Consider the following 20,034-nt stretch of genomic DNA (forward strand, 5'->3'; position numbering starts at 1 on the left):
ATTAACGAAAACTTGTGAAAATATTTCATTCAAATTAAACCATTCTGAGAAAACTGTCCTGTGAAAAGTATAGCATTTAATTTCGTTCAGAATGAAATGTTGTTTAAAAATATGTTGTTTTCATATACTTAAGACTCTAAAGTGTTGTAGAAAAAGAAAATATATACATTTATATGTATATTTACGATGTAATTACAAAATATTTACATCCAAACGCGTCAAATCCCATTGAACGCGATGGTAAATGACCCAATGTTATGGTCACCACGTAGGGATCGCCGGTGCTTCAGAGCAGGGTACGGGAGAAACTTGTTTAGGGCAACTCCATCTTACTTCCTACCTCCATGGTCTGGAAAGGGGGGAGGAACATGGCCACTAAAGTGGACAATCCCGTCCTATCAAACAGAGGACTCTGTGGCCACTATAATGTCCATCTCGTCTTCAAAAGGTTAAGCCCGATTCATATGCTCTCTTGCTGTTGCAGCATTGCCATGTGCTTTTTCATTAACTCAAATAAAATTTCATTTTCTGCAAATTATAACACTGATGGTTTCTTGCAATATATTATACTCTTGTAAGAAACTGTTGGCATAATCTTTATTGCTTTATAGATCTCCCAGACTCATGATTGAACTATAAATTCTGCAAAAAGACTGTTCTTAAAACTTAGCAATGTCATATAATTGTAACAGTGGTTAATATGTATTATGGTACCAAAGTTGGCAATTGCTAAAATTTTTTGACAAATTTTGTCTTTTTGTTTGTCAACATGTAAACACCAAAAATTTTTTTCCACCATTTTGCAGTATTCCAGGGTTTCTCAATGTATTGAGTATGGGAACTGGTATAAACCAGTACATTGCTTTGGTGGAAGACACAGGTCTCCAGTTTTAATAATTTTTCAAGGAATGCAACAGAAAAAAGCAGTTAACTTATTCAGTGCAAAGTCTAAGATTCAGAGCTGTCAGGACTTTAAGCAATTCTGGATTTGAGATTTTTACGGATATTAGATCATCAGTTTAAATCTAGTAAAATGGCATGTAGAAATTATAAAATTAAAAATATGAAATCATGATTTATGAAATAATGGATCATTTATGATCTAATGGGTATCAAAATTTACAAAAAAAGCTTAATACTCATTTGTTTACTTTATTAAACATTTCTTTCAATGTAAGTTGTTTAAGTTGCTTCATATTTTTGTGCTAATACTTTATCTTTAATACTGTAGGCAGATCTAAATTCTTGTTCAATTGCAAAGTTCCATTTCTCAAGTCCTGTAATGGCTGTGTCAAGAATTCCGATTAACTTATCAATCAAAACTTTTTCAATAACCTCTCTGTCGCTTTCTTCGTTATAGGTAGCAGTATGTTCTGAATATAGAACCGTCTGTTAACTGATTGATGATTGAGACATTGTCATAGCAATGAAAAAATTCTGATATATCTTCATTTATTACTGCTTCTCCACATTTCTTTACAAAATCAATAAATTTGAAAATTTCACGTTTGTTTTGCGATATCCAAAAACATTCAAATTCGCAGCTGTCATCTTCATCATCCTCACCATGAAATGTGGTAACTGACCATACATTATGCCAGGCTTTTTTTAAAATATCTCTGGAGACGCATCCTCCTATGATCTTGCGATACTCCACACAGCAGATTTTATGTTAAAATATTTCAAAAATTCTTGAATAGTTTGCCATTATTCAAGAAATTTAACATGGACTTTAAAATGCTACTTTATATTGCATTTCACTGTTAGCACTATTCTGATATCCATAGGCTTGAATAATGGACGTACAATTTAGGGGAAAGAATAATACTAATACATTATCTTTACTAAAACTTGAAGGGAAGTGTGAGCCGTACAGTTGTCTGCAATCAGTAAAATTTTTGTGTCATCAGGTAAAACAAGCGAATTCAAATGTTGCCGAGCTTTGGGTATGAAATGATTTTCAAACTAATCATTTATTAACACTTGTGTCATCCATGCTCTTTTATTTGCATGATATATAATGGGGAAAATCTTACTTTAAATGCTTGAGATCGTGTATTTTTTTTTATTTTGGAAAGTTTACACATGTGCATTTTGCAGCATTTGCGCCTGCTAAAATTGTTGGTCTCGCTTTGGAATCTTTGATGCCACTTGGAGCCTTTTCTGTACAGGTTGCCAAGGTATTTCGCAGTACGTATTGCTAGAAAAGTCCAGTTCCATCAGTGTTGTAAATTTGTTCTAGAGATAAATTTTCACTATTATTGAGCTCAATGAATTTATCTGGAAATATTTCAGCAGCTTCAATATCAGCCGACGCTTTTCGCCTGAAATTTTTAATTGCCTTATACCATGGCAATTTTTTAATTTGGTTAACCAACCTGTCGAATATGTGTACTCAGTTTTTAAGTTTGTTTCTTCATGAAATATTTTCACTTGAACTATTAGCATTGGACCGACCCGTCAATGACACGTCTACGCTGCGATGCTGTCTGACCCATCCAGTCATCACTTTGTCATGATCCTCGCTTTTAGCATTAAGAAAGCAATTTAGCAATTTTATGTCATTTTGCAATTACCTTTTGTGACTTACTGATTTTCTTTCATAATATCAACAATTCAGCTTTCTCATCTCTGCAAATAAAACTTTCAGACATTCTGCTTCAGTTAATAATGTTGAATCTTCTTTGCTTAAGCATTTAACAACTAATTCACACCTCATGTTTATGTTCTTGCCTTGCTTATTCAGAAAAGGAAATTAAATTAATGTCCAGGAATTTTATAGAATACTTTTGTAGATTTCTCAGTAAACCAGGACAGATAATCAGAACTGATTGCACTGAGCAAAATCCATCATGAAAGCCTTCTTTTCTGATTTCCTCCCTTCAGTGGAGCAGGTCTCGCTAATACTAGTTAAATTCATAAAATAATCTAATATTTTTCAATTTAATGTTGATAAAAAATTTTTTGTAATGTTTTATTTTCACGATTCAGCCTATTATGTTCTCTATAAAATATAAGCTTATATATTTTGGACCAGTGTCTTCCCCCTTTGAAAAGTAAGTTAAGTCAAAGCACATAAAGGCTATCTGCCTGGAATTGGAACCTGGGGAGGCTAGAAGAAAACTCCAAAAATTCTTTGAACATTTTTTGGCACTTTCTAATTATCCACACCCTACTGAAAAGTTGCAAACTTGTTTGTGACTTTAGGGAGCATTCATAAATTCACTACCGATTAATTTTTTTGCCAAGCTCATGCATTAAAAGCAACAGCCATTTGCAAAATGGTGGTGCAATAAAAGTTCTATGCAAGAGCCATCAATCAGTCAAGAAACATTGGTAATAAAACACTTTAGTTTTCCTGAAAAATACTTTTTTTTTGTACTGTTGTTCTTCCCATTTGCACAGCGACCTCTTTTCACTTAAAAATATCAGAGAATTGCACAAAGTCATCATCGTACAACTTCTGTGTTGTGCACTGGCCAAAACACACATGTGGTATACATATATCTGAGCTACCATAAATAATTTTGGTGACATTGTGGGTTGCCACATAATTATTTTGGGAATATTCTGCTTCGCTTCATGAATATTTTTTCGTGGCTTTTTAATGAGGGGGGGGGGTACAGATTATCAGAAAGCACCATTATTATTATTTTTTCTAATTTTATAAACCCAAAGATTGGAAAAGTACGCTTTGATAGTACAGGTGAGAGCGGATCCAGACACCCGGGTGACTTAACAGGACTGTTCAGGTATCGTTCGGAATCCGCAACTCTACAACGTGAGAACTCTTTGGCACTCCAGTAGCGCTGTGTCATGAGCTTAATAGAAACTTTTGTTGATTCTGTGTATATTGAAATTTGAGCATTTTAAATTTTGATAGTACAGTAAAGTACACATTTTAGATGCTACAGAAGTACTTATTGGTCCCCTTAGCACATTTGCTACTGATCACGTGCCAGCGTGTGATTGCCATTATTTCTGAAGAGACAATCACGCTCTGACGCGTAGTGTGGGATGATGTCTCAGGTGCCAGTCACTTGCTGGCATGGGAAAAGCATCTCATTATTTATTCAGTTGGCATTATGTTTTGAATATGTATGCTGGTATTGGTGTGGAGGGAAGGTTATAAACTAGTTGTAAGTGCATGTGTTTTGGAATGAAAACAAAGTTTCATTTCATGCAAAGATCATACACAAATAAAATTCTGAAATATATAGTTTGCAATAATATCATTGTAACTATCTTATTTATTCTGCTGGTATTGGTGTGGAGGGAAGGTTATAAACTAGTTGTAAGAGCATGTGGTTTGGAATAAAAACAAAGTTTCATTTCGTGCAAAGATCATACACAAATAAAATTCTAAAATATATAGTTTGCAATAATATCATTGTAACTATCTTAATTCATTTGTAATATTTGTATATTTGTTTGTGCTGTAGTTTCGTACAAAAAATAATGCATATTGACACTTATTCATTTTTAAATGCCACGCTCCAGTGCATAATGCGGCATTGCAAAAATAAATTTATCTCTAGTGCCGATCATACATTAGTGCGTAGTCATAAAATTATACTTAAAGGCTTAGTAATCAGTGTAGTACACATATTAATCTTTTATTACATCTTTAAAATTATATTTCTTATAAGTAAGTCGGCATAGGAGTACAATTTATTTCTGCGACACAGCATTAACTATCAGTACATTCTCACATGACCAGTAGCAGAAGTCCAAAGACAATTTCTGTTCTTGCTTAAAGCGGGTCATGGCAACAAACTTTTCAACAAATGAAAAAATAATTTATTTTAAGAAAGAAAGCTAGAAGAAACATCAAATTTCATATTCTTATAATGAAATATGTGTCTAATTACTTCCTCTATTCATTTATTTAAATTTTGGAGACTGTTATATAATTGGTGTTCATTTGAAGATTGTATTTATTATTGTTTTTAATAATGTTTTATTTTTGTAGAGTGATAAAATAATATCTGCCATATTGAAAAGCCAATCAGAAGCTGAGGATAGCTTTGTTACACTAGAACAGGCTGTTTTAAATTCGTGCAAAAAGGTTAGTATTGAAGTTTCATTGAGATTTTCTAGTTTAGATTTCTGGATTTTTTTTTTCCAAACTTAATAATTAAACTATATTTTTTGGTATTTATGTATTATTGCAACCACTTTTTTAGAAATCTTCAAAGTTTCAGAATATGCCGAACTCTGGAAACTGTGCACATCAAAATTCTTCAGATTACATGACACAGTTTTAATAACAGTGTTTCTAAAACTGATACAGAAAACAAGAGCAAAAAATAGGAAGTTTGAATTAGAAATACTAACTAAAGTTGAACTATAAATCTTTTTGAACAATATCACAAAATACAATCTTTTAATAACAACAATACTTGCTGTTGTCAGAACTTATTAACTAAATTATACATTATTATTATTGGCTTTCTTTTTTTTACATACTCTAATATTTCCCCTTGTCGGTTAAAAAAAAAAAGAACAAAAATAAACAACTATAAGAGAAAGTCACAAGAGTTCCATCTTTCATTATGTCAGCGATTTGCTTCCCTGCAGGTATCTGCTACACAATGATTTGCTTTGCTAGAACTTTCTCTCATATGAAACAACGCTTGATATCGATATGTTTTGTACTTTGATGAAGCTCGGGACTTTGTGGCAGTCTCGCTGCAGCGGCGTTATCTACTTGAATTACTGGAGCATTATATTACTATAACATCACTAAATAATCGCTCTAACCAAATTACTTCTCTAGAACATTCACTAGCTGCAATTATCTCTGCTTCAGTTATCAAAGATGCAACAATTGACTGTCCTTGGTTAATCCATAATATAACTCTACTACTATATAATATCACTACTTCATTTGTAGATGTCTCTGTTTCTTGACATCCTCCATAACTGCATCACTATACAGGGTTCGTAGCGGTCCTTACAAGTACTTATAAGTCCTTATATTTGAAAATAAAATATAAAGGCCCTTATAGGTGCTTACTTTTTCTTTAAAAAGCCCTTATTTTTTTGTTTTTGGTGCTTATTTTTTGCTTTTAGTGCTTTTTTTTAATGAACGCGCATTTTTTCCCCGTACCAAAGCCGAAACTAAATAAACAACTTTTCTTCCTTATATGCAACGTCAGATGGTAAACTTCCAAAAATTGCTTTCCCCCTCTTTCTCTGCATTAACGTAACCTATGGTGCGTGCGAGAGTACAGACAGGTGCACGTCGTTCTATTGGTCAAAGAATTGCGAAAACGGTATAAAATTCCAATACATTCGGTATTCTTTTCCTCCCACCCAAATACTACACACGTTTGAATTTCTATCAAGATTTTAATAATTTGCATTCTCGTTCCGCGTGGTCAGTTCATATTCGTGTTTATTATGATCATTATGCTTATATTATGAGCATATGAATGAATATTTATAATAATATAGTTGCAATAACTGCTGAAGTATAGAAAAACTTCCAAAAATGGGCGTGTTTTTACACAGATTAGCTTTCTAAGGAATAATATTCGGAATGGCTTAAATAAAAGTCAAAATAATTTATTTTTTTGGCCAATATATTATACAGTACAGAGGTTGGGAGGTTCTCCCCTCTCTCCGCAAAATCTCTTAATTATTGAAGCAGCGGGCTCTTTTTTTTTTTTTTTTTTTTTCCCACCCACTGTCCAATCTGGATTGAATAGGATGAAATGTTTTTGCGGTCTACCCAACCCAAGCGAAGATTGATTCTATTCCGGAAATTTAATGCAGTCGGTTGAAAATTAGAATCAGAAACACCCCAGATTAGTAAGTCTCTTTCTTTTCTTTTATTTAGTTCTTTATTCCCCGAATACTGGCAGCTGTTGATTCCGATCGCGTAATATCACATGTGGAAGAATAACGCCGTACGATTTGCGCAAGAACGTTTGCGGTATTTTGCAGAGATAATTAATTTTGATGTTCAGTCCAAGAATTGTTTATGGACATTTAAAAGAGTTTTATTATGCTTTCTAAGCAGAATATTTCTCAGTTCCGTTGGTCTATTTTTATATGATGCACATATCGAAATGTCAAAATCATTTAGTTTTCCGAGAAATCTAAAGAACGGCTACTATCTCCCCACTCCTCTTTTTCCAGTTACTATCCGGAATATTCGGCAATTTCCGAGTATGCGGGTTAGTTAAGCTTTTACTGTTAAAGGATGGCTGCATGAGGCAATTTTCCCATCTTCTGGTTTCAGAAATGTGCCTCTTTTTCACTTAAATTACTTTGCTTGGAATATATGTTAAGGGAAAACTGATATACAATGAAAATTTAGAAAATGTTCAGAATTTAGATTTAAATTATTTAAATATCAATATGAGTGGAAAAATAATTTGTATTTATTATTAGGTGCCAAACGAGTACAATTAATATGGCTTATTATTATTTATTTTCTATATTTTGAACTGAAATTCCAATACTCATTCTCTTAATAAATATTGCATTGCTCATATTTTAAATTAAAAGTAATTTTTCTTTTAAGGTTATGCAGTTGTATATAATGTAATTAGACAGGTGCTTATTTTTTCTTTAAAATGTGCTTGAAAAGTGCTTATAGGTGCTTATATTTTTAACTAAAATGTGGCTACGAACCCTGCTATAGCACTCCAGTACTCTTGGTTTATATTTATTTTTATATGTAAAACCCTTTGGTAATTGAACCTGCCATCAAAGTTGCCAACTCCCAATTTAGCCTCTCCTGCCAACCTGATTTACAATATATTTCTCCCGACTTTTTCTTATTCTTAAAATTTCTCACGATTTTTATGGAACTTGGCTTAATACATTGTTATGTGAACAAAACAAAAAAAGTGATTTTGGACGTCTGAAAGCAATTGAATTTTCTCTAGATTATATCTGAAACAAAACCTTGCGAATCAGATAACTTCTACTTTATGAGTGAGAGCGTAAATGTATCCAGAAACGTCGTTCTTCAGTTCTCCAGTAGGCATCGAGCTCCACTGCTTGTCATCTGGCATATATTAGCCAATGAGGACAAAGCAAGCTGTTATTTGGATGTTCTTTAGTTATTGCATTCATTTTGTCCTGAGTTGTGTGAGTACACGTGCCTTCAAGAAATAGTTTTAGAAATTATGTTATGTCTGCGAGAAAGGTGAAATACTCTTGTACGTTTCAAAAATTGTACACAGTTTACTTTCCTTCCATTATTTCCTCAAGGAAATGTAATAAATTTGCAATGTGTAACGCCTGTTGTTGCGATTTTTCGATTTCGCATGGTGGAAGGGCGATGTTCTCAAAAAAACAAGGACAACATGAGTTGTTTTGAAAAAAACGAAAAATTAAATTTTTCTTTGGAAACAAAGGACCAAAAAAAGTATTAATAAAGAATGTCTGTTCTCTGCCTTTTTACTGAAACACAACCTGCCACTGAATGCATCAGATCACGCTGCAGCTTTATTTAGAACAATGTTTCCTGATAATGAAATCGCTGAGAAATACTCAAGTGCAAGAATCAAAACAGGTGCAATTGTTAAAGAAATGGGTTGAAAAATAAATCTTCAGTTATTGATTGCATTAAAACAGCTTCATTCTGCCTCTCTGCGGATGGAAGCAATAATACCGATTCAAAACTGTATCCAATTGTTTCTTTTTTTAATCCAGTCTTCAGAAATTGAGGGCGGTTTACTTTCTGACCCCACTTTAGAAGGACATTTGACAGGCTTTAATATAGCACAGGTAATTATTAAAACTTTAAAAGAAAATGCAGCCCCTCTGGATAATTGCTTAGCACTCTGTGCTGATAATGCACCAGTATTGGTAGGCTTGAAGGCTGGTATTGCAGGCATCTTAAGAAAGGAAAATTCAGATTTGCAGATTATGAGGTGCACTTGTCACCTCTTAAATTTATCAGCTGAAAACGGGGCAGCTTCTTTACCAATAAATGTGGACATTGTTGATATTTATTATTATCTTGAAAGGAGTTCTAAAAGGAAGGAAAAATTGAAACAGTTGTAACAGCTGCATAATAGTAGTTTACAATTAGAAAACTTGGATGAAGTTATAAAATCAACTAGGATTGACACCCAGTGGAGTTTAATTGGAAAACTGAAAGGTGCTGATGGAATTTTAAAATATAGTGAACTGTCTAGAATTATGTTGGCCATCTTGACAGTTCCCCATAGTAATGCAGAGTGTGAGAGGGTTTTCAGTGTTGTGAAACTGAGGACTAAATTTAGATCTAATATTAGTGATGAGACATTAGAAAAACTTTTATTAGCGAAAGCAAGCCTACGTGGTAATTGCTATGAACAAAATTATGAGGTTTCTTTCTTAAAGAAAGCAAAATCTGCCACTCTTTATAACATTTGTACAGAAACTGATTAAAGTTTTTTTTTTTTTTTTTGTTTTTGTTTTGTTTTCATAAACAATGCAAGTAATAAAAATGTTTTTTATGTCTAAGGTATTTTTGTGTTGCTTGCATTAAGGAATTGGTTACTATTTAAAGTTAATTCATTATTAAAAACTATATTTTTATCATTTAAAAGTCTTTTTTTAACATTGTGAAAAATCTCCTGATTTTTGAGTGTCATAGGTTGACAAGTATGTGTTATGTATTTTAATACACGTTTCACTTCGATCCAGTCGTCTTTTGACAGATTATGAAAGAATGTCAACATGGCAAGCTAAATCTGTGCTAATACGTAAAGATATTTTTAAAGCTCCTATAGCATCTCTATAAGAGGAAGTTTCTGTATTCTTCCTTTTCTTGATTTTCTTCTGAATTTTCCTTTTTTATATTGCTTTTGTTTTTTGAATTTTGACATTACTTATGCCACTAATTCACTTATATCGCCTTTCTCATGACTTTTCTCTTTCATGAGAGCAAAATATGCTGTTAACTCATCAACCGTTCGCTTCTCTTTACCCAAGAATAATCAACTTGATTTAAATAAATGGTATTGTTTGGGTAAAACATCTAAAATCTTGCAATTAAATTGAATAGCATGTCAGGTTACTTATTTTCATTTTAAGTCTTGAATTCTAATCATTCCGTAAATTTTTTACTTTGGAAAGATGAGCTGCCATATAATCATTTTCATTCTACTTGAATTAAAAAAACTGCACGAATATCTTGTACAGTTGATTTTCTGACAATGCTTCAAATAGCTTATGTAATTCCAACCACACTTCTCTAGCAGTTTGAAATCTCACAATCTTGTGAAGAGTTTCTTCTGTCATAGAGTTTGTTAAAACCATCATAGCTCTTATATTTGCATTCTGGAACTTCTTGACAACTTCATTATACTTATATTGTTAAGTAAACGAAACATCTACTGGAACAATTTCTAAAGCACCGGTGTGATAACCTAAAATAATTAATAGCTGCTGTAGTCATAAGATAAAATACAAAAATGTAAAAATTCAAGTGTAGCTTATGCTTTGCATCTAGTGAGACTTCAAATAATACAAAACAACTTATCACCTCTGGTGCTTTAATGGCTTATTGAAACCTTAAAGTATATTAACTGGATTACAATCCTTGTAAGTTACGATACTAACTGCGTCAAACAAAGCCCAATTAGCTCTTAAAACTTGCCCGCCGTGTCTACATCAGCCTCTCAGGTTTGTTCTGATCAACAGGTCTCTGTCTAGCCAAGCAGCAGCGGTGACAACAGCCAGTCTTTTGTTACGAATCATGCTGATTATGATCTTACTTCTCAATTTAATCTGCACCGTTTGACATAAAATCTACCTGCTATTTACTAAACGTCTAGACTGACCAAGAGTGTGATAATATGAGACATAAAAAAAAATCAACATGAAGCTAACTGTTAGTAAAATGTAAATGTCACTTCTTTGAAATATGTACAACTATTATAAGTGTAAATTATTTAATGCTACTTGATAAATTGCTTAAAGTTTATTTTATTCTCAAACTTATTAATAATTATGTTAATTAAGTTGTGTTTGATAGTAATATATTCCTTCTTATGGATCTTTATTTTTTGGATGGTATTACAAAAGTGAAGTTCAGGCACAGATAATATTTTTAATTCCATTTATTTAGTTCCCATTTGCTCATAGGTCCTTAATTTTTTCATTGATGGCCCTTAAAAGTCCTCAATTTCCGCCTCCAGAAATGTGTACGAACCCTGTTTGTGAGAATTTAATAATTTCTTCATTATTAATAAATTGCTTAAAGTTTATTTTATTCTCAAACTTATTAGCAATTATGTTAATTAAATTCATGTTTAGTAATAATGTGTACTACTTAGGAATCTATTTTATTTTTAGGATGGTATTACAAAAGTTAAATTCAGGCATAGATAATATTTTTAATTGAATTTATTCAATTCGCATTTGCTCATAGGTCCTTAATTTTTTTCATTAATGGTCCTTAAAAGTACTTAATTTCCGTGTGCAGAAATGTTTACGAACCTTGAGCATAAAGTGCAATTTTGGGAAAGTTCTTGAAACTGAAAAGAAGTCCCTTGACTTGTATTCGAATTGGCCACTCGCAATTATCTTCTCAAAGCGAAGAGTGAGCCAGTTTGTCTCTACTGTGATACCATTCTGTCTGTGCATCATTTATTAATAATGTCAGAATTTTAATGGATTTATGCTAAAGCTTTTTAATTAAGGTGACTTGCTTCTTGACTGTTTAATGGGGAAAGAGGCCAATAAAAATTTATTTCAATACCTGAAAGAAACAGGTTTTTAATTATTTAATTTACAGGGTTCGTAGCGGTCCTTACAAGTGCTTATAAGTCCTTATATTTGAAAATAAAATATAAAGGCCCTTATAGGTGCTTACTTTTTCTTTAAAGCCTTTATTTTTTTGTTTTTAGTGCTTATTTTTTGCTTTTAGTGTTTTTTAATGAACGCGCATTTTTTCCCCCGTACCAAAGCCGAAACTAAATAAACAATTTTTCTTCCTTATATGGAACGTCGGATGGTGAATCATACTCCCGGAAATAGCTTTTCCCCCTTTCTCTGCATTAACGTAACGGTAGGGTATGAACTGCGCCAAATTTGATCGAAAATCCCCGTTCCCCTCTTTTTTAATCCACGAACTGCGCAACGTTTCGTGTCCCCCATTTCTTTCCAAGAAGATTCGGTGCTACAAAAAGTCGTTTATCGCCATTAATGGGACATTCTATTGAGACTGCAAGCCTTTATTTTCGTTTATCAATATTTTAAAAATTGTGCATGTAAAACAAATATTAATTTAAAGTCTGGCGTGTGCTAAAAAATAAATTTCTTTTACACTCATTTTAAAGTTTTATGATGCTTAAAGGAATGATGAGTCAGATCTTTTTTATTCTCTGTAAGAATTAAAAACTTTCCAAATTGTAGATTTTAGTCGCTGATATATATATCAGTTTTGAATAGTAAAATTGATAGATTAATGACATACACAAAACTGATACATAATCAACTTATCAAATATCGGATTTGTAGCTCACCTTCTTTCAAATTTACCATTTGAGGTAAACAATTCTAATTTAATTATAAAAATTATCTTTATTAAATCTAAAAATTGGACTTCTTAAGTCGTTCTAAATTCACACTAATATTATTGCAATATATTCCCGTATTAAGCTTTCCATTTTTAATCATTGAAGTTATTTTAAGCTTTTTTAACTTTGTTACAAATTCTATATTTTTAATACTAGAAACGTTTAAATATTTATTCTGTTTTCCACCTCATGTACTTTGGCATACATTTAATTTCTAATACACAATTAATTAATAAATTGATAATTATGAGCGTCATCAGAATTTTTATAATTAACACACACACACACACACACAAAAAAAAAAAAAAAAAAAAAAAAAAAAATCAAATTCCCTTATATTCATATCCTGGGATTCTCCCTTTTAATCCATTCCTTTTTCACATATTGTTGCACTGTACTCAAGTTTTCATGTATGTAAAATTTATATACTTTGTATTATATTTATGCCAATTTATATTTAAATGATAATTTTTACAAACTCTTGCTTCATAACTCTAGTTCCAGAAGATGTTTCTACCACTTTAGCGAAGCTTAATCTTCAGCATGTAGCTTATTTTCTAACCTAGTTTCAGGCTGAATTATTTGTAAAATTAGTTACTTGAAATTATTTGTTAACAAAGATGGTCGCTAAATCACGCTAATAACATTTCTAACTGTTGTAATTTATAATGCAACGAGTTCATACGATTTATAATATAATTCATTTATAATTTTTTCAGCAGTATTGAAATTAATAGCAGATACTGATAATGTTATACATTTAGATTACAATGATTTAGATTGCCATTGGCTTCTTCACTCATGCTTTTATGCTACTTCCTAATATTTCATAATGGCATACAGGTAAGTTTAACTTATTTATTAAACATGTAAATCTCTAATTCAGCCCACTTTTGTTCTTACATGTGCTGTATCTTCTATTTTCTTTAATATATTGTTCAGCCTAATTTCAAAAGGTCTTATGATCAAGCGGAAAAGTCACTAAACATTGGTAGTTCGACGCGAGTTTCTAGTCCCAGTGATCCCCTAGCTCTTTCTTTTTTTTGTACTTATTTACTGTGTAAAAATGTATAGTAAAAATTTCAGTTCATGAAGTAAAAATACTTTTAAAATTTATTCTTTAAAAATATTGCAAAAATTTTCACCATAGCGTATCTTTTTACAAATCCCTCTGATAAGAAAAAAGTAAAGAAAGAAATTAACTTGGTTTCGGTGATTGATACCTCAGTGCAAATTATGTGCAACTTTTTCCAAAAGCATAGAGTTTATATGGATATCAATAAATTATGGATTATTTCTCATCTAATTTTCTTAACATTTTTATTCCAGAATTTTCCTTTCACACTGTAGTGTTTAACTTTATGCGTTTTCTATAATAATTTACATTTGTTTATAATTTTACACGAATGAAAGTGATTATTTAATTGTATAAGTTTTGCTGAAACATAAACGAGAAAACAAAATTCTATCACTTGCGGTCAAGAGAGTGTTTGATGTAATAATCCTTATATAATTTCTTTGATAGTTTTTATTTAATTTCTTTCATTTATGCATTACTACATAGTTCTTTTCAAAAAATATTTTTCTGTCCCGCTATGTCCGTATTTCAGTTTCAAGGAATGCGTTCTCCATGTAGGGTATATAATGCTTAATAAACTTATGATATGAAAGAGATCTAAATGCTCTTCTCATTTCTACTGTATTTTTTAAATTTCAAACCCTAAGAAATTTACTCTAGAGATCATTTTCATGATTTAATATTTTATACTTATTTATTTATTTTATTCATACTTTAGCATTTTCTTTAAGTTTATTCTTTATCATGCTAACCTGTTTTTAAATATTTTTCTCAATATTTTTGTAATTTAAAATTATTACATTTATTATGATATTTCACATTAATTTGTTTGAATACAACATATTGCAATAATTAACTTACAATTTTTGGGTAACATGAAACACGTCTTAGGAATTCTAATCGTGAAATCATTCCATAACTGCGCTTGTTAAGTAAATCCTCGATTCTTTCCTTCCTGTTTGCGTAATTCCTGTTTGTTATTTTTTTATGCTGCTTCACACCATTTATTGCAGCATATATATCTATCTGAATTTGACGAATTACATCTGTGAAGACAAATATATTAGGATGGGAATGATAAAAATTCGCTCTGAATTTTGAATGAAATGCGTCACATGCATTAGTTGTTGTAAAGAGAGAAGTAGAGGGTGCTGCTTGGCAGTAGCGCAATGTATGTAAGTAGAAACGAAATATCGTTTTGATTAGGCAACATGATTTCTGTGAAAGTAGTCCGCCTAACAATAGGACAGTTGTATATATGTAAATATAATGGATAATAAATAGCATTAGAAAAACTGAACCACCGGGTGCTTTGTGATTGCTCTTCGGGCCGCCATGGATGCAGGTTCATTGCATTAGTTGTTCTTTCCGATGAAATATCAGCGCAAGCACAAAGTATCGGGGGAAATTTTCCATCCTCATCTAGGTAGTTCTCGGTTATGTAATCAGTAAAGCGTGTGATGTTTGCATCCCGTGTTTGCTCTGACATCAGGTCTTTAACAAAGCTATCCGAAACTTCAGTAGCATCCAAAAAGGATAATCCAAATACCAGTCTAAGCATCTGCCAATTTCTGAATTACCATTCCTATATTGTTGCTGCAATCTGCACTGTTGAAGTTTTCGCCACTAAGCTTGAGTCAAGTGGAATCTACATCCTGTAATAGAACATTAAGGCCACATTTTTTCTCACAACTTCATGGATTGCATATTCAAAATCTGCCACGACAATTTCTGGCTGAAAATTCAAATGCAATTTAGAACAGAGTTCTTTCAGTTTTTGAAACATAGTTTCGTATATTGCCGTAGACTTTCCTGGTAGCAAAAAAAAAAAAAAAAAAAAAAAAAAAAAAATTTTGGGCAAAATGTGAAAGTGCCATCAACAAAAAAACTTTTTTTTGTCACATAAGATCCTTAAATTTGAATCTGTTGAAAAACAAACTATATTATTTCTATCGTCATTAATCTGAAGAAGATTTTTCATGTCGATAAGATATCACTTGCATTACATTTAATGCAGAATGCACATCAGAAATACATTTTGGAAGTGGAGGTAGGACTTTCCTTCTCTGTCGGTACATATTTCTCCGAATACAGTGAGCATCATGGCTGCTAACAATATCTGAATGATGAGCTGCAAAACTAGTCAGTTCTTTCCTGATTAATTTCTGAGGTTTTTCAGATGTATCTTCGGCTGCTTTCTGTTTAACACCATTTGAAACAACTTGTCTAGAAATAGACTTGCAACGCTCATGATTATGACACAGATAAGATTTTGATAACACGTTATTTGTCTTATCAAGATAAAGTGTTGCTTTGCATTTTTTACTTTTACAACGCCATTTTTGGTACTCTGCTTTTCCACAGTCCTTATAAAAATTATGTCCTGAAAAAAGAACGAGGATGTTTCCTCTCTGACTGCGAATAAACTCCATCATAGGTAAATATGTTTAAGTAATGCCAATTATAATTCAAGTTTGAATTTATAACAGAAGCAAATATATTTTTCACCAAGATAGTCAAAGGATTGTTCGGAACCGATTGAAAATTTAGCTATTTAATGAATATACACTGACTTCTGGTTGTAGGGGTGAAAAAGGTCAGAGCCAATAGTTGTGCTCATGAAGAATGCCTTGTAGCCCCACATGTTGTTACAAAGATGAATTTATTGCCTGCAAGAGTATTACGAAACCTTCTGCAAGTCCTCTGAAAATTTTTTTTGTGCTACAATTAACAAAAGTAAATCTAAAGCGATGCATAAAAGAAATTAAACAAAAAAGGAACGATTTTTCACAGACAATTCAGTGTTTCTCATCAATTAATTCAGTTCTTACTTCACGACAAGGCAAAAATACATAAAAACTCAAAATATCTGTATTAAAAATTGCGAAGTAAATCTTAAACACTTATTTCCTGGAATAAATTCCAGAAAGGATTAAGCATGACTTAATTTGCAATAATAATAAAAGAAGGCGTTATCTTTGATATTGCCGAAGCTTAGTTTCTCTAGATTGGCAACAAATCCACTATTCATTTATAAAAAATATATTTATTTTTATTTTCTTCTTGGCTACAGTTGGCTTTGAAAAATATAACTGTAACCCTTTAGGCAATAGCGAAAAGAAATTTTGATTGGCGCAGTTGGACTATAGCAGGACGGGGGGGGGGGATTTTCATCAGCACAGTTGGAGTACACCCAACGTAACCTATGGTGTGTACGAGAGGACAGACAGGTGCACGTCATTCTATTGGTCAAAGGATTGCAAAAACTGTAGAAATTCCTGTACATTCGGTATTCTTTTCCTCCCACCCAAATACTACACACGTTTGAATTTCTATCAAGATTTTAATAATTTACATTCTCGTTCCGCATGGTCAAGTCATATTCGTGTTTATTATGATCGTTATGCTTATACAGTCAAAAGTCGTTAATCCGGACTCGTCGGGACTTCGGCGATCCCGGATTATAAATTTTTCCGGATTATAGATCATCAGTTTAAATCTCGTAAGATGGCGTGCAGAAATTCTAAAATTAAAAATATGAAACCGTAATTTATGAAATAAAGAACAATTATAATCTAAAGGGTATCAAAATTTACAAAAAAAAAAAAAAAAAAAAAAGCTTAATATTTATTTGTTTATTTTATTAAACATTTCTTTCAATGCAAGTTGTTTTGTTTTATGTGATAATACTTTCTCTTTAATTCTATAAACAGACATAATTTCTTGTTCAGTTACAAAGTTCCGCTGTTCAAGTCCCGTAATTGCTGTGCCGAGAATACCGACTAACTTGTCAATCGAAATATTTTCGTTTTCACTAACTGCTCTGTCACCTTCTTCATGTCTTTATCCATTTTTTGCAGCAATTCCACTTTTTGTTTGATGGACATCGAAACATACTTTCGTTTTGTAGATCCTTTGGGAGCTCCAGCATCGGAAATTCTTTTTGACATAATCGAAAGTTCAAGTTTACTTTTATAAAATTGCTCTTACAGTCTGCAAAAAATAATAAGCGAGATCCAATTCGAAGATTAAGGAACAACGCAATCATCAACATTAACTGAAACAGACAATTAGATAATTTTAGCTTATACCGTCCATTATACCTAAAACGGCACGCGAAAACGTATTCTGCACTTGCGCACACGCATATGCGCAGTCGTAAAGGTCTTACGCGCACGCGTAAATGCCTATGCGCATGTGTCAAGTTTTTAGCTTTGAGGTCCGGCTTATAGATCATTCCGGATTATGGGTGTCTGAATTAACGACTTTTGACTGTATTATGAGCATATGTATGAATATTTATAATAATATAGTTGCAGTAGCTGCTGAAGTGTAGATAAACTTCCAAAAATGGGCTTATTTTTACACAGATTAGCTTTCTAAGGAATAATATTCGGAATGGCTTAAATAAAAGGAAAGTAATCGAATAGTCAGAATAATTGCTTTTCTTTTTTTTTTTTCCAATACATTATACAGTACGGAGATTGGGAGGTTCTTCCCTTTCTCCGCAAAATCTCTAATATTGAAGCAGTGGACTTTTTTTTTTTTTCTGTTGTCACTGTATAATCTGGATTGAATAGGACTGAAAGTTTTGTGATCTACCCAACCCAAGCGAAGAATGATTCTATTCTGGAAATTTAACGATCTGTTCAAAATTAGAATCAAAAACATCCCAGATTAGTAAGTCTCTTTCTTTTCCTTTATTCTCCGAATACCGGCAGCTGTTGATTCCGATTCCGATTGCGTAATATCACGTATGGAAGAATTACGCCACACGTATTGCGCAATAACGTTCGCGGTATTTTGCAGAGATAATTAATTTTGATGTTCAGTCTGAGATTTATTTATGAACACTTAAAAAAGTTTTACTGTTCTTTCTAAGCAGAATATTTCTCAGTTCCGTTGGTCTATTTTTATATGATGCATATATCGAAACGTCAAAATTATTTATTTAGCCGAGAAATCTAAAGAACGGCTACAATCTCCCCCCCCCTCCTCTTTTTCCAGTTACGCTCGACTATACAGAATATTCGGCAATTTCCGAGTATGCGAGTTAGTTAAGCTTTTACTGTTAAAGGATGACTGCATGAAGCAATTTCCCGTCTCCTGATTTCAGAAATGTTCCTCTTTTTTACTTAAATTACTTTGCTTGGAATATATGTTAAGGGAAAACTGTTATGTAATGAAAATTTAGAAAATGTTCAGAATTTGGATTTAAATTATATAAATATTAATATGAGTGGACAAATAAATTGTATTTATTATTAGGTGCCAAGCGAATACAATTAATATGGCTTATTATTATTTATTTTCTATATTTTGAACTGAAATTTCATCATTAAATCTTGTAATATAGTTTAGTTCTGCATAGTTTTTTTTCTCTCATTGTAAACTAATTCTGTAAATTGAACTATCATTTAAAATTTTAAAAAAAGTTAATTGTTTTCCATGGTTGAGGTAATGCTCATTCTCTTAATAAATATTTTTTTTCTTAAATTTTTTTCTTAAAATGTGCTTGAAAAGTGCTTATAGGTGCTTTTTTTTTTAACTGAAATGTGGCTATGAACCCTGATTTAGCTTTTATTATCGTGTATTTTTAACATATTTCATCGTTTAATGCACATCATTTGCTGAGTTTTTAATATTTATTCATCTTAGTGTTCATCATTTTATTACTTCATTTGGATTTTATAACGTAGTTTTTGTTTTTGTTTTAATTTGCATTTGATATTAACTTTAGATGGTACAAAAGCTTTGGCAGTATAACTTAACATGTGTTGGGCGCATATAACCTCGCTGGCTTTGCGCCATTAACTCCACCACTACTACCACCACTGAATTTCCCTTTTCTTATATTGCTTTTGGATTTTGAGATTACTAATGCAACGTATTCATTTGTATTCCTTGTTTCATGATTTCAGTTTTCTTTCATGAGAGCGAAGCTGTGCTGTTAACTCATCAACTGTTCGTTTGTCTTTACCCAAGGGTAACCAACTTGATTTAAATGAATGGTATTTGGGTAAAAAATCTTGCAGTTGAGTAGCATCTGTGGTAGCTTATTTTTATTTTTCTTTTCAAGTTCTGAATTCAACTCATTCCGTAAATTTTTTAATTTGGAAAAATGAGCTGCCTAATCATTATTATAATTCCACTTGAACTAAAAAACTGCATAATATCTCATACAGTTGACCTTCCAATGATGCTTCAAGTAACTTATATAATTCCAACCACACTTCTCTAGCAGTCTGAAATCTCATAATTTCTTGATTTTTTCTTTCTTAGAATTTGTTGAAACTATCATAGCACTTATATTTGTGTTTTGAAACTCCTTAACAGCTTCATTATATTTCTGTCATTGATCAATCGAAATATGTGCCGGAAGATTTATCTTTTTTGACTAAAGTTTATTCCACAATTTCTAAA

At 31.9% G+C, this 20,034-nt stretch overlaps 1 protein-coding gene across 3 annotated transcripts in view; it reads left to right on the forward strand.

Moving 5' to 3' along the window:
• Positions 1 to 20,034, forward strand: part of LOC118204987 (uncharacterized) — a 109,607-nt gene that overhangs the window by 20,833 nt on the left and 68,740 nt on the right. For 2 of the 3 annotated variants that reach the window (XM_085815165.1, XM_085815164.1), the window contains exon 2: positions 4,973 to 5,068. In XM_085815165.1, the coding sequence (XP_085671291.1) occupies positions 4,973 to 5,068 (96 nt within the window). Of the gene's footprint in view, positions 1 to 4,972; positions 5,069 to 13,297; positions 13,377 to 20,034 lie in introns of those variants that run through there. The other variant, XM_085815166.1, reaches the window with a different exon arrangement.

Source organism: Stegodyphus dumicola, chromosome 4 (assembly GCF_044657685.1).
Source record: "Stegodyphus dumicola isolate Sdum_Otavi_A_Nest chromosome 4, ASM4465768v1".
NCBI lineage: Eukaryota > Metazoa > Arthropoda > Arachnida > Araneae > Eresidae > Stegodyphus > Stegodyphus dumicola.